This window comes from Hippoglossus stenolepis, chromosome 5 (genome assembly GCF_022539355.2).
Source record: "Hippoglossus stenolepis isolate QCI-W04-F060 chromosome 5, HSTE1.2, whole genome shotgun sequence".
Lineage (NCBI taxonomy): Eukaryota > Metazoa > Chordata > Actinopteri > Pleuronectiformes > Pleuronectidae > Hippoglossus > Hippoglossus stenolepis.
This window is the reverse complement of record NC_061487.1, coordinates 18,068,803-18,082,978: the sequence shown is the minus strand read 5'-3', so window position 1 is coordinate 18,082,978 and position 14,176 is coordinate 18,068,803. Positions and strand designations below refer to the sequence as shown.

At 42.1% G+C, this 14,176-nt stretch overlaps 2 protein-coding genes across 4 annotated transcripts in view; both read right to left on the bottom strand.

Moving 5' to 3' along the window:
• The window catches only part of LOC118110093 (BTG3 associated nuclear protein), a 33,473-nt gene extending 27,977 nt beyond the window's left edge, over nt 1–5,496 (bottom strand). The window contains exons 1-6 of one of the 3 annotated variants that reach the window (XM_035157682.2): nt 4,798–5,496; nt 2,997–3,075; nt 2,607–2,716; nt 2,278–2,477; nt 1,957–2,046; nt 1,654–1,826 (exon numbers count right to left, since the gene is read on the bottom strand). In XM_035157682.2, the coding sequence (XP_035013573.1) occupies nt 1,654–1,826; nt 1,957–2,046; nt 2,278–2,477; nt 2,607–2,716; nt 2,997–3,066 (643 nt within the window). In that variant the 5' untranslated portion in view covers nt 3,067–3,075; nt 4,798–5,496. Of the gene's footprint in view, nt 1–1,653; nt 1,827–1,956; nt 2,047–2,277; nt 2,478–2,606; nt 2,717–2,996; nt 3,076–4,797 lie in introns of those variants that run through there. The other 2 variants (XM_035157681.2, XM_035157683.1) reach the window with 2 other exon arrangements.
• Nucleotides 5,497–5,578: 82 nt separating this feature from the next.
• On the bottom strand, nt 5,579–14,076 carry LOC118110092 (titin). Its single transcript, XM_035157679.2, has 4 exons — nt 13,909–14,076; nt 13,325–13,439; nt 6,639–12,905; nt 5,579–6,424 (listed from the first exon to the last, which is right to left on the bottom strand). Exons 1-4 carry the CDS (start codon nt 13,927–13,929, stop codon nt 6,390–6,392), a joined length of 6,438 nt encoding a protein of 2,145 aa, XP_035013570.1. The 5' UTR covers nt 13,930–14,076; the 3' UTR covers nt 5,579–6,389.
• Nucleotides 14,077–14,176: the final 100 nt, after the last annotated feature.

Below are 14,176 nucleotides of genomic sequence, written 5' to 3'. Positions count from 1 at the left end.
TAAATATAACCACTCTATGGTATGTATAGATTCAGAGATAACTACACTGGTACAGTCACTGAGATCCTGTACTCTGCACCATGCAATACAACAGCACACCCATGTGGCTGTAAGGGAAAACTACATAGATTATGGGCAAACACATGTTATCATTAAAGATATTAAAATGCAGAATATGTGGTTTGGCTGTTTTCTCACTGCAAATGTTAAATGTTAGGACCGCCACACAAAGACACAGACACAGCATTAGAGACACTGCTCGGAACAGCACATGGTACTAAATAATGCGGACTACTATAATTTTGTCATGGTAACCCAAAGCTGCAAACAAATAAACAAATGAATTCTCTCCCTTTCAAGGAAATCAAGATCTTCCTCAGTCCACTGACAATAACCCAACCATCAAGGACAGCAAATAAAACTCTTTACAAATGTAAAACTACTGAAAAATTATCATTATTATAGTATTTATCAATACAGTCTGACACAGAACATGAAACATAACAGTAGTTTGCTTTTTCATTAAATACAGGGACCATGTGAAAGAGTCACATTTTGTCTTTGTAGAAATTTATCCCAAAAAAAGATCCTTAATCATTCTCTCCACCAGGAGGAGATATGATTGTTAAGTCTGTACCTTTCCTCCTGGCTGATCTATTAGTGAAGGTACAACTATAGATTTGTGGCAGTATTTGCCCTCCAAGTAAATGCAGAGAAGTGTTAGGGTGTAGAAGCTTAAATAACAATACAATCTTGTCATTATGGAAGGCTACTGAATCCAAGTATTTAATGGGCTTGGGGGGTAAATTATTATTGTATTGTAGTTTTAAGGAGGTGCAAAGGAATCAGATCTGCTCTCAGTACAGGACGGATTAGGAAAGTAGAAATTCATAAACTTTACGCAGGTTTGTTCATCTTGACACAAGGGGGCAGCTCTCTCTCTCACACAAACACAGCCTCTGTGTAACACATACACAGAGGCTGCCCTTGGGGACGATGGTGGAAAGGACTTATCATTCAAAAGTGTGGTTACACTTCACTGGAGTCGATGCTGACAATGCTCAAGTGCACAAAGTATTTTGCATGTAAGGACGAAAACAAGATAAATTTCTCTAAATTTCTTGTGAAAGTCAATCGCATGCAAGCCAAAATGGCAAAATGCAGTTTTTGGCTGCCTAACTTGTTTGTCTGCTGTTGACCCAGGTATGTTTCGTATGCCAGCAGCCGAGACCCCAAGTAGCCATTAGCCAGCTGCCTCTTATGGATGACTTGATGAATTCAATCTAAAATGGTGGTTTGGGGGCTCCTGGAAAACCACTGCACCGTAAAAGTCTATAATTGTGACTTTTTTTTCCTTTTTCTTTTGCTGTAAAAACAGTACACACAAGACTGAATCATACAAGAACAAAAAGAGCCGTTAAGAGTACCATGGAAGTATTAGATTGATATGCAGTTCTTTAAAAAAAAAGCAGTATACAGCAGTTAAGCCATCCCTGCTTGTCTGAAACATAGCAAATATTTTTATGATAATCCATCTTAAAGAAAGCATGGGGCATATGTAGCAGTTATCAACTTCTCCTCCAGTGTTGTTTCGTACACAAATGTGATAGTGATCAGTGTTTCTGTGTGTTTATCAATAGCTTGTATTCGTACCTTCTGAATTGAGCGTGATCAGAGTGACATTTTGGCCACTTTGCGCGTTGTTGGAATGGCCGCCATTGGACACAGAGTCACTGGCCTCTGAACCACTCTCCTGCTCCTCCTGACTCTCATCAGGACCCGGCACCTTTACCAGAATTGTGTTATGCCGCCGCTTCGTTACGGTGCTGAGAAGAAACGCAAATATACAATCAGTGGGTCAAACATAGATTAAAATCACAGCTGTGGGCACCTGGTGTGAAGAAGTGAGGGAAAACTTTTCCAACAAGACTAGAAATGTACATGTGAGCCACTCACTTGCTGAGCAGATTCTCCAGCGGGGTGTCCTCTTGGCTCGAGCTCTTCGGGTGCTCACTGCTCACAATCACATTTGTTTGTGGAACAACACTGAGGAAGGAGTAGAAAAATCAATGGTAAATTCCCACATGAATTTTTGCTTTGCTGTTTAAACTAACCCTATCAATGTGGCTCTGCTCGGCTCTGAGATCATAATGCAGATTTGCAAAAATGACTAAAAGCATCATAAGAAAACGACACATACTTAACATCTGATTCATCTCCAGTGGATTGCACTCTAGTGATTTAAAATGTGTTAGTGGGCAAACATATGTAACTTACCATCGCACTTTGTTCCAGGTTTGAGTGGCCCCCTGAGGTGACCCTGCAACCATAGGAACCTGGATAGGACTCTTTGGACAGGGCACCATGCTGTCCAGTTTGTGTCCAAGGGCTTTGCACGTGGCATCCAGAGCCTGTAACTTGGACTCGATTCCCTCCAGTCGCTGGCTGATTGATGTGGTGAATGAAAAAAACAGGTTCTTGAAAGACAGAGAATAAGATCTCAAATGTATAATTTATCCCCAACATTTGTATTTCTTCCATTATATGTGAAAATATGAAGAAAAAAAATTGTGCTTTACACAATGTTAATTATTCAAAGCTTGTACCTTAATAAAAGATAAGTCTTGGTTGTTGCTGTTGTTCTCTTGACTGTTGCTTAATTTCCTCTTTTTCCTCTGTGGCCTTTCTTCATCGTTTTCATGATTGTCCAGCAAGTCTGGCAAGAATCATGCAGAAACACAAACCTCAACACAAAACATGACAGCCTATGTTTTTTTTAAATAAATGTCACTATTGGATGTCTAGACAGTGGCTGTGTGTCCTTCTTCAATCTGAGGACATATTAAAGAGAGCGTCTACAACCAAAACTACAGAATTTACAATACTGTTACAGTTGTTGAGTAAATGTTTAATAGAACATCACTTGCCAGAAACCTAATCATATTTGGTCAAGAAGTGACGACAATGTCAATACCCATCCACAACGATTAGATTACCTGTTCGCTCCTCCTGGTTAAAGTCCTCCACTGTTATTTGCACAATGTCATCCAAATCTTGCTCCGACATTGTTCACACCTGATATAGAATATAGAAAAAGTAGAACATGAACATATTTATTTACTGACATGCTACTAAAAGGCAGAATAAAACACCTGTTGTTGTCTATTGATGTCTGTTGGACTTAAAATGTAACTTGTTACACAAATTAAGTTTGCTCAAATAACATATAAACCTGCATTTCCCTTTTGTTTGTATGCTTCGGGGATATTTCAGAAAGTTCTTTCAGGACAAGAAAACCCCAACACATCCATTTGAATGTAACACTTTACTAGTCCTAAGTAATGTTTATGTAATGTTCTGAACGGTTGTTGTAGAGGTATTATATTGTCTGTACCCAACATATCCATGAACTGCATTCAGTGCAAATATAAATGTACTTTTCTGTGTGCCACTAATATCCCATTTGTTTAAATGTTTTACTGTTGTAATTGAAAAAAGGCCATTTTCATAAGAGAAAGTTTTGATGTAATTAAATTTGGTTTTGATGATGCGATCATTATTGTGTGCAAATGAAATTAAACTAAAAGGAGCAAAAACTCATTTCTATGCATCAGTTCAGCAAAATCCACTTCATAACTCCAACTACTGTGCATTTAACTCAACTAGTGGATTGTTTGAGTTTACATTTGATTTAATTTGCTTCTTTAGGCAGAAGTTTATGGTGAGAGAAGAAATTTACTGCTTTTTAAATGATGAAGTAGCACTGAACACTGTAGATCAGTTTTTTGACAGCTAATACTGGCTGATGCAAGGGCAGTCACCTTATGGAATTAAAATGACAAAAACATAACATATTTATATTACATATTTTTATTAAATGTGTTTATTTCAGTTAGCAACTTAAATTCTGAGTGTAATATAAACTGAACGATGATCTGTGTGCAGGGACACGTCTCCTCAGCTGATGGGGACAATACCAAACACAAGGAGGGTGACTGTCACTGAGCGTCTATGAGACAGAGGAGACAGTTGTCCTCACTCATCATGTGTCAGTCCTCTCCTGGCTTCATCCCTCTGGTTCTACACTTATTTGTGTTTGCAGATTTCAATCCAGCACACATTAAACATGGATTATAGATAACTATAAGAAAATGTCACTGTATTACTGACAACAGCTGACTTCATACTAACATTTGGACTGACAGTGACAGCAGCTAGCATTAGCTCTGGTGCTAGCAGGGACACGCAGTGGGTTGCAGCTGTTGTGGGACAACAATGCTTCCCCCGCGATGCTTCCAACTAAACTGCGACGACTTTTAAAAAACATCCCACAGTGCTGGAGGAGTCGAGCTAGCCAGGCTAACTGCGGCTGTACTGGGAATCCAATGCTAACGTTGCGGCTATGGAGCTAACTGGGCGGGGAGGGGGGGTTATCGGCGATATTAAGTGTGTAAAGACAAAATAAAACAATCAACTGGCGCGAACATGGCTGTGAGGTGAGTTAAATGTCTTCTCCCAGTCAGCTAGTCGCGTTATAACCACCGCATAGCCTCCCAGCCCGGCGAGAAACAGACGAGCTAATGCTAGCTAGCGCTGCAGAGTGTGGACTTTGCAAGCTCTGCTTTGTAACGATAAAGCTGAAGCTACGGACTAAGCTAGCGTGGCGATTAGCATGCTAGTGGGGCCTAAAGGCCTCCGGGGTGTAAAGCAACGATCCTAAACATTCAGGAGAAATAGCGACACAATCGAATTCTCGCCCGGCTGCTCCGCTGCTGCGCCGCCACGCGACACACGTACCGTGTAAGATTGGGTTATATTACCGTGTGAATGATGAATTCTCGTGGTGTTTGTAGAGATTCCGATAACGGCGCCGTTCCTCGCGAGAGATCAGTCCTCGCCTCCGCGTGTTCGTCGCTTCGTTCAGTGGAACGAGGCCAGAGCGCCCATCTGACACTGCGGGCGAGAGATCAGGAGGCCGCGGGTTCGAGTCCCGTCCGGTTCCGAGTCTTTGTGATCGTGTTTAACGATGTATTGAGATTATATTAGGGATTTAAAATCGGTACAGAAATAGCATGTTTAATCTCAGCCGGTAATTGAGTAATTTCTAGGTTTGCTTACATATAATATGATATTATATTGTATTGTATTATTTCGTTAGTGTCAAGGTGAGCTGGTCCCAGCAGACACACAAGGCCACATTATGTTTTTTAGCACACAATGTGAAGTTAAATTACACAAATGCTATTTTCCTGTGTGTAAATGGCCATAGACTGCCAGTATAAATGGTGGTTGAAGTGAAACACCAGTTCTGTATCTTCTATAATAACAGGCTCTTGATTAAGCCATAGTTCTTACCACACCCATTGGATTATTAGTAAGCAAAGATATTAAGAGCTGCAAGTGTTCAATTTGTATTACCATTCCGGGTATGTGATAGGTTATTGAAATAATATTATATCAATAAAGAGAAAGTTTCCCATTTCAAGTTGCCTTAAACTAATATGTTGTCTTTGTTTTTCTTGTTTTACAGCTTAAAAACATTAACTTACGTTGGTATAATACAGATAAAAGCACCAAATCAAAACAAAATATATTAAAACCAAAAAGGTAATACATTTGCATAATACAAAGATGTCCTTAAAGTTTTTTGTTTTTTTTAAATGGGGTGTTGAAGTATGGACAGAACAATAAAATGGCACCCAGTCGAGCACATATACTTTCACCCTTGCAGTCCCCTTATGAAACCATATTTAAATTAACTAGATCCAGATTTTAATGTAATGTAATGTCCAATTTCAAAAACTCCCCTACATATACGTGATTTTTTTCCATTAAGATCCATGAATTATTATCTGAGGAATTAATTAATATGTTGAAAAATGCCCTGTCTCACAATTTCAAATCCGCCCACTAATTAGGATCTGCTCCAAAATGTATACCTCACCTTTCAACAAAACGTCAAGAAAATTGGTCGAGTAATTTTTTTTAATCCTGCCAACAAACAAATAAACAAATGCCGATTATAAAACATAACCTCCTTGGCAGAGGTAATAACTTTTCTAATCATCTTTATTTCAATGTTGTTTTACCACAAATTGAGTATTTTTTTTCCTCTTGTTTGCAGTAGAAACAAAAATGTATTCATTGCATCTTTTTCTACAACAACAATTCAGCCAAGTCATTAATTCATACAAACATTAAAAATATAATTTTATACCTACAAAACAGCAGCTTATGGTAATGTATTAATTCAAAGAGCATTTTCTAAATAAAAAAACATGTATATTTTGGGGATAGGACAAAAATGAATGTTTTATAAATGAGATATAGTTAATGATCTTGAAATAGAGATCAGGAGATGACAAGCTCAGCCCCAGGATAGAGACAAGTTAAGCTCCTGGATTTGTGTCCCAATCTGTTGTATCTGAAACAAACAAACAAAAAATAATAATTACATTTCATACAGTAAATAGAATCATGTTCAAAGAAATAGGAATAAGGGCTAACCGCATATATCTGCATATTTTACACCTTACTGTACTTAAACAATATAATCCTATCACTCAATTTTTTAAGTTTGTCATTTCCAATACAAACAACAATTGTTATGATATGTGTTTAGTATTCCTAGATTGTACCTGTCATTTTCGTTCCCTCCTTGGTCTCAGCTGGGACACCAATCCCATACTCATTTTCCCCAGTGATTCTGAAGAAGTAGATTCCTCCCTCCTCTAGGTCCGACACCTTATAGGACAGTCGACGGCACTTGTCTGTGAGTCTTGTCCACCCTTGTCTACTGATGTCCCGCATGTCCACAAGGTAGTTATTGACAGTAGCTCCCCCCTCATTCTCAGGGATGTCCCAGGTAACAGTGGCAGAGGTTTTGGTCACATCCTTGACTACTATATGAGTTGGTGGACCAGGGGAATCTAAAACCCTCACATTCAGGGCCAAAGAGGCAGATCCAGCAGCATTTTGCAGTTTGACTATGTACTTGCCAGAATCGTCACGTGTTGCCTGTTCCACTGTGACGGAGGTGAGGCCGTTGCTGGTGTTAATGAGTCCCCTGACTCTGAGATCGACATCTGCTTTGTCCCATGACACACTGGGGACAGGTTTGCCTATGAAAGGCACAGTCAAAGTGAAAGAGCTGCCATGTCTAACAATTAGGGTCTTCCTCATCTCGTTGCTAATATCAAACCTTGGCTCCTCCTCTCTCTCAACAGCTATTTGAGGATCTGTTTCAGGACTTGGCTCGCTGACGCCTATCTTATTCATGGATCTGACAATAATAATATATTCTGTCCCTGATGTGAGTCCAGTTATCGTAAACTCTGTTTTATCTGTGTTATGAACACCAACAGTCCAGTCTTCTTCTGTTGATTTTCTGAACTCAACTTTATACCCTGTAACTGCTGCTCCACCATCAAACAAGGGCTTGTTCCATGACAGACTGATTGAGGACCTGGATGAATCAACTATGATGGGCTTTGCAGGAGGGGAAGGTAGGAACGTTGGATCCTCTGCCAGGGTTAGTGGGCACGGGAGACTGGGTTCACTTATCCCTCCAGCGTTCTCAGCAAAGACTCTGAATTCATACTCACATCCCTCGTGCAGACCAGAGGCTTTGACTCGTAAGTCATAGACTGGCTTTTTATTGACCCTTACCCAGCGAACACCCTGCTTCTCTCTCCTCTCAATGATGTAACCACTGATGCGGCTACCACCATCAGAGTTTGGTCTCTTCCAGCAGATGGTCATAGACTCATTGGTTGCACTTGTGACCTCAACATCCATTGGGGCAGATGGGACATTAAAGGGATCCACAGCCTTGATGGGCTCACTTTCCAAAGTCTCACCCTCCCCATATTTGTTCACTGCCCTCACTCGAAATAGGTATTCATTTCCTTTGAGCAGCTTGGTTATCTTACAAGTTGTTGCCATCATGTCACCGTACACAAGAGTCCAGGCAACACGGCTGGTTTCACACTTCTCTACAATGTAGTGCATGATCTCAGCACCACCATTCTCATGAGGGGGTCCCCATGACAGGGTGCATTTCTCTGCTGAAAGTCCAGAAACCTCCAGAGGTCCAGCAGGTGGGCCTGGCCTGTCCAGGACCTTGCAAGCGATAGGTTTAGATGTGGTACCACATGTATTCTGTAGGGTCAAAGTATACTGTCCAGAGTCTTTCCTAACACTTTCTCGGATGAGAAGAGACGTATGAGTCTTTGTTGCAGTAATCTCAATCCTTCCCTTGGTGCCAATATTTCTACCATTCTTCAGCCAAAACACTGTAGGGTTGGGGCGACCAGAGATTTCAGCATCTATTTTTAGGAGGTCTCCTGCTTTGACAATCACCACCTGTCTCAGTTGGTCATCCAAGATAATTTTGGGTGGCTCTACATCATGCTGTACGGTAACAGGTCCTGTGGTTTCTGAGGGTGAACTGAAGAGTTCAGCTGAATTCTTTGCAATCACACGGAAATCATATTGTTCACCCTCCGTGAGGCCAGTCACTTCCAGAAAGGTTTCCATTAAGTTGTTGAAGTTGCATTTCAGCCAACAACTGTCTGGCAGCTCTTTGTGCTCAACAATGTAAGCAGTTATTTTTGCTCCACCGTCATATTCTGGTTTATCCCATGAGAGGGAAACTGAGCTGTTGCTTATGTTGGTGACTGTGAGGTTGCGTGGGGGATCACACTGGTCTCGTGCTGCAACAGGATCAGATGTCTTACTGCAGGGTCCAACACCTGCCATATTCTCAGCACAGACCCGAAACTCGTATACCAGCCCTTCCTCAACACTCGTTACCTTGAACTGTTTCTCACTCACCAGGCTTCTGTTTAACTTTGTCCACAGAATACTGCTTTGATCTTTGCATTCAATATGATACCCCATGATAGGGCTGCCACCATCACTATCTGGATTGTTCCAAGCAATGACCATTACAGACTTTGAGGCCTGCACAACATGGAGGTCAGTTGGTGGACCAGGGGGCTTGAAGGGATACTGGGCAACAACAGGTTCAGATTCAATAAACAGACTCTTGCCATAGCGATTCTCTGCAGCAACACAAAACAGATATTCAATACCTTGTGTCAGACGGGCAATTTTGATTGATGTTCTTGCAACTGTAGCTGACACAGTCTGCCATGTTGTGTTGCCTGTATCCCTCTTCTTAACAACATAGTTAGTGATCTCACATCCACCAGTATAATGTGGGGGCTGCCATGAAAAAGACACAAAGTCAGCGCTCACCTCATCCACACTGAGGTCACTTGGTGGCCCAGGTCTTTCAAAAACATTAACCGAAATTTCAGCAGATGTGCTTCCAACAGAATTGGACAGAGTCACTTCATACACACCCACATCTATCTTGGTGGCATCTTTGATAATGATCTGAGATGATGTGTCAGATGTGTTTACATTTACCCTGCTAGTCTCCTTCAATACGTTGCCATCTTTTTTCCAGGCTGCTGTTGGTGCCGGCACACCCTTGAATGGAACATCAATCTTTAAATCACTGCCTGACTTCACACTGAATGTGTTGGACAGCAAATTAATAATGGGCTCAGCGCTAGTATCCTTTACGGTAACAGGTGCCAACGGAGACTTTGGTTCACTCTTTCCCTTTTCATTTAAAGCACTCACTCTAAAGAAGTATTCCTTTCCTTTTGTCAGCCCATTAACGGTCACTTCCAGTGCTTTACTCTGTGAACATATTGTCCATGTGTCATCTCCCTCTCCTTGCATTTCTACAATATAACATGTGATTCTGCTTCCTCCGTCATTTTCAGGTTTCTCCCAAGAGAGTGTCACATTATTGCAAGTGACATCACTGATAGTGATTTTACCCGGAGGCAGAGGAGCCTCCGACGTTTTAACAGCCTCAGTGGTCTCTACTGGTAGACCAGCTCCAAATTCGTTCACAGCCAGGACACGGAAATAATAAAAGAAACCTTCCTGGAGATGGTCGATCTTGTACGAGTTCCTGACACAGTTGCTGCAGACGCTTGCGAAGGCCTTTCTAGCTTCCTCGCGCTTCTCTACGATGTAGTGTGAAATCTTTGATCCTCCATCAATGAGAGGTGCCTCCCAGGAGATGGACACAGAGTCTCTCTTTACATCCTTCACCTCTAGGTTTGTGGGGCTACTGGGAGAGTCCAATACTCTGACGTTGATGAAGGCTGATTTAGAGCCACTGCAGTTCTCAACAGTCAGCACATACTTTCCTGAGTCTTTTCTGTTGACGTTCTCAATCAATAGCACTGTGAAGGAGCTTGTTACCTCTATTTGAGCATGCTCAGTGAGAGATCCATCTTCCTTTGACCATTTAACCTCAGGCTCTGGCCTTCCTTTGATGGTGACACAGAGGCGTAAGGTGGAACAGGCTCGAACGTTCACAATCTTCCTCAAAGTGGTGTCCAGCTCAATCTCAGGTGCTTCCAGTTTTTCAGCTGCTTTCACTGACCCAGGTAGATCCACGTGTTCTCCAATTCCAGCGGCATTATTCGCTCGTATACGGAAATTATACTCTGCATTTTCTCTCAGTCTCTTTACGGTGTAGTTTGTTTCCTTTATACCTGTGCCTGGTGTGCATGTAATCCACTCGTCCTCTCCTGTTTCTTTCATTTCAACTACAAATCCACTGATGCCAGCATCACCATCATAGATGGGCTTCGACCAGGTCAGAGACACAGTATTGCTGGAATAGTCTGTCACTTTAGGGTTGGTAGGGGGACCAGGTGGGTAAGTAGCTTCACAGACTTTTATATACTCACTTGGCTCACTGGGTGCACCCACACCAGCTGCATTCTCTGCCAATACTCTGAACTGATAGTAATGTCCCTCAGTGAGCCCTGTGCAGCGGAAACGGAAGTCGTTTAGTCTTCTCTTGTTGCATTTAGTCCACCTGACACCCTCTTTGTCACATTTCTCCAAGATGTAGCCGTCAATCTCTGAGCCTCCATCGCTCTCTGGCCTTTCCCATGTTAGCGCGACAGAGTCACCAGTCACTGCGCTTACTGTAGGAGTAGATGGTGCACTGGGGGTTGTAAAAGGGTTTTGTGCGATGAAGGGGTCTGATTCCAAAAATTCACCAACACCAAATTTGTTCACTGCAGCAATTCTGAATATATATTCTTTACCAGGCACCAGTTTTGTTACTTTGTAACTGACCGCTTCAACATGATCATCAACCCCTGTCCATGTAACACGACTGGTCTCCCTCTTTTCAATGATGTAGTGGGAAACACAGGCACCGCCATCATTTAAAGGGAGGTTCCAGTGAATATTACACTTATCTGCACTGATAACTTTCACCCTCAGAGATCCATCAGGAGGACCAGGTCTGTCCAGGACCTTCACATTAATTGGCAGTGATGTAGTTCCACCAATGTTCGTAAGGCTCAGTAAAAACTGGCCCCCATCCTCTCGTGTGCAGTCCCTGACAGTAAGAGTTGTGTGAGTGAGGGTGTTTTTGACCTCCATTCTCGGTGTAACTTTGTCGATTTCTTTTCTGTCTTTGAGCCACAGTACCCCAGGAAGGGGCTTCCCAAAGTAATCGGCCTCAATAACGAACGTCTCACCCGCCTGAATGACAGTAGTACTCTTGAACTTAGGATCAATGTACGCTGTGGGTTCTTCAATAACATCCTGAGCGATGATGGTTACAACTTCTGAAGGTGGGCTCCAAACACCGGCTCCATTCTTGGCAGTTACTCTGAACTCATAACTTTGGCCTCCTGTCAGACCTGTGACTGTGAACTGATTCTCAATAACGTTAGTGAAGTTGGCCTTCATCCATCTGCCATCTGGGAGGTCCTTCTTTTCGACAACATAGCCTGTGATGGTGCTTCCACCATCGTACTTGGGTTTTTCCCACTGAAGTGTGATGTTCTCTCTAGTGATGACAACAGCGTCAGGCTTGCCAGGTCGATCACAAGGGTCTCTCGCCACACAACATTCAGATATCTTGCTCGATGAGCCGAGTCCAGCAACGTTCTCAGCAAAGACCCTGAATTCATACTCAATGCCCTCCTCCAGGCCGCTTGTTTTGAGGCGAGCATCGGTTATAACAAACTTGTTCAGCTTGGTCCATAAAATGCTGTTCTTCTCTTTGCGTTCAAGGTGATAGCCGATGATGGGACTGCCTCCATCTTTGGCTGGGGGCTGCCATTCAACAACCATGCTGTACTTTGTCACGGTGGACACGAAGGGGGTCCCAGGAGCAGCAGGCACACTAAAGGGATATTGTGCAATTACGATAGGAGAGGTGATTGCCGTACTCTTTCCGTACCTATTTTCTGCAAACACTCTAAACTGGTATTCACTTCCTGTTTTCAGCTTGGTGACTTTAATAGTAGTTCTAACTGTGGTTGCTGACACGGTCTGCCACTCTGTACTTGTAGTTCCACGTTTCTCCACTATGTAGTTGTCTAGCTGACACCCTCCTGTGTATTCAGGTGGCTCCCATGAGATGGTAGCGTAGTCAGAACTGACTTCATCAATCCTCACAGGCCCTTTGGGCGGATCTGGCTTTTCAAGAACAACCACGCTGATTTCTCCTGTGAATTCTCCAGCGCTGTTGCTTGCTGTGACTGAGTAATGACCACAGTGCTCCCTGGTAGCATGTCTTATATGAAGAACTGCCAATGAGGCTGTAGCTGAAACCTGGAGCCTTGATGTCTCTTTCACTGCATCACCATTTCTTCTCCATTCAATCTTGGGTGCTGGTTGTCCAAACACTGGGATTTCTACTTTCATATCCTCACCATCCTTGACAGTGAATGTGTTCATAGTTATCTGGAGTGATGGCTTGATAGCGTTTTCCTTCTCTGCCACAGGACCAGGTGAGACCTGAGGGTTGGGTTCTCTGTTCCTTGCAGACGTGTCAGACGAACCTGGTGTGAAGATCAGATAAATGGTAAATCATTGTTTTTAATAAGCTATATATGGGTATTGTTAGTCAAATTAATCTATATGACTTTTAAAGTTATTTACATTGTGTAAAGACATTCTGTCAATTGAATCTATACCAAAATGAATATATTATTGACTTGTTATTAACATAAATTAATTGTTTATTCTGAAAAGGTAGAAAATAAGAAGAAAGGAGAAGACATTTTAAAATATTGTTGTGACACATTAAAGCATGTTATAAAGCTACTGTACTACATGCAGTACTTCTAACTTTCTTCTACACACTTGGTAACAATCTAGTTGACACAATAATCCAAGATTTCAGCATGTTTTGATTGAAATTCAAAGTAAACCATGAATATACAAGGCTACAAAGTGAGAGGAGGATTGTGTGACATACCTCGGACAATGAGGGAGGAGGGTGACTGCGAAGCTCCTGCTGCGTGCTCTGCATTAGTGTCTGGTGTCATATTTATATTTAGAACGTGAGCTTTATCCTCACTTTTCTTTCCCGTCTACAAAAAGAGAAAAGAACAAAACTGTCACAAAGAACAAGAAGAAAGTGAAAGAGATGCATGCATACACAAACAGGGCGAAATGTTAAAATCCCCCCCTTTTGTTTCTGTGTGGTGGTTTGTACTTTATGACCACGTTATAAAAAATTTGCTCTACATAGTTCATCATAGTGGGATTTTTACAGAACTGACATTGATGCTTTAAACAGGCGAGTAAGTGGGCTGTGTTACTGTGGTGAGTGTGATGGGTTGTAACAGAAACTCTTGATGGTGTTAAAAATAACTACAGGCATCACGGAGCAGACGGCCATCTGTTCAGATAAAACTACAACTTTTCAAGCTCTAATATGGTAGGTAAGTAAGAAATATTTTTTTTAAAAACACTAAACAAAACATCATTCAGAGGGGCCCTCAGCTCTTTCTGTACTATTTCAACAATATATTTCCTACAAGCAACACAATCACTTACTTGATTGTTGTTTGATTCCATCCTTTCTCTCACTGGTCCGTAATAATGTGTGCGAAATGTGACGTGATCCAAAATCCAGCTGCTTCAGTTTGAATGCATCAACTGTGGTGAGCCCTGAAACTGTGAGGCAGACGTCTACAGCTCTGCCAGTCACTCCCTGCTTTATCTGCAAAGGCATGCAGGAGCTAAAAATAACCATGATGTCTGATTGGCCAGCTGCTCATGCTTTTAAAGTTAGCCTGTGACGGTCAGCACAGGAACAACTGGA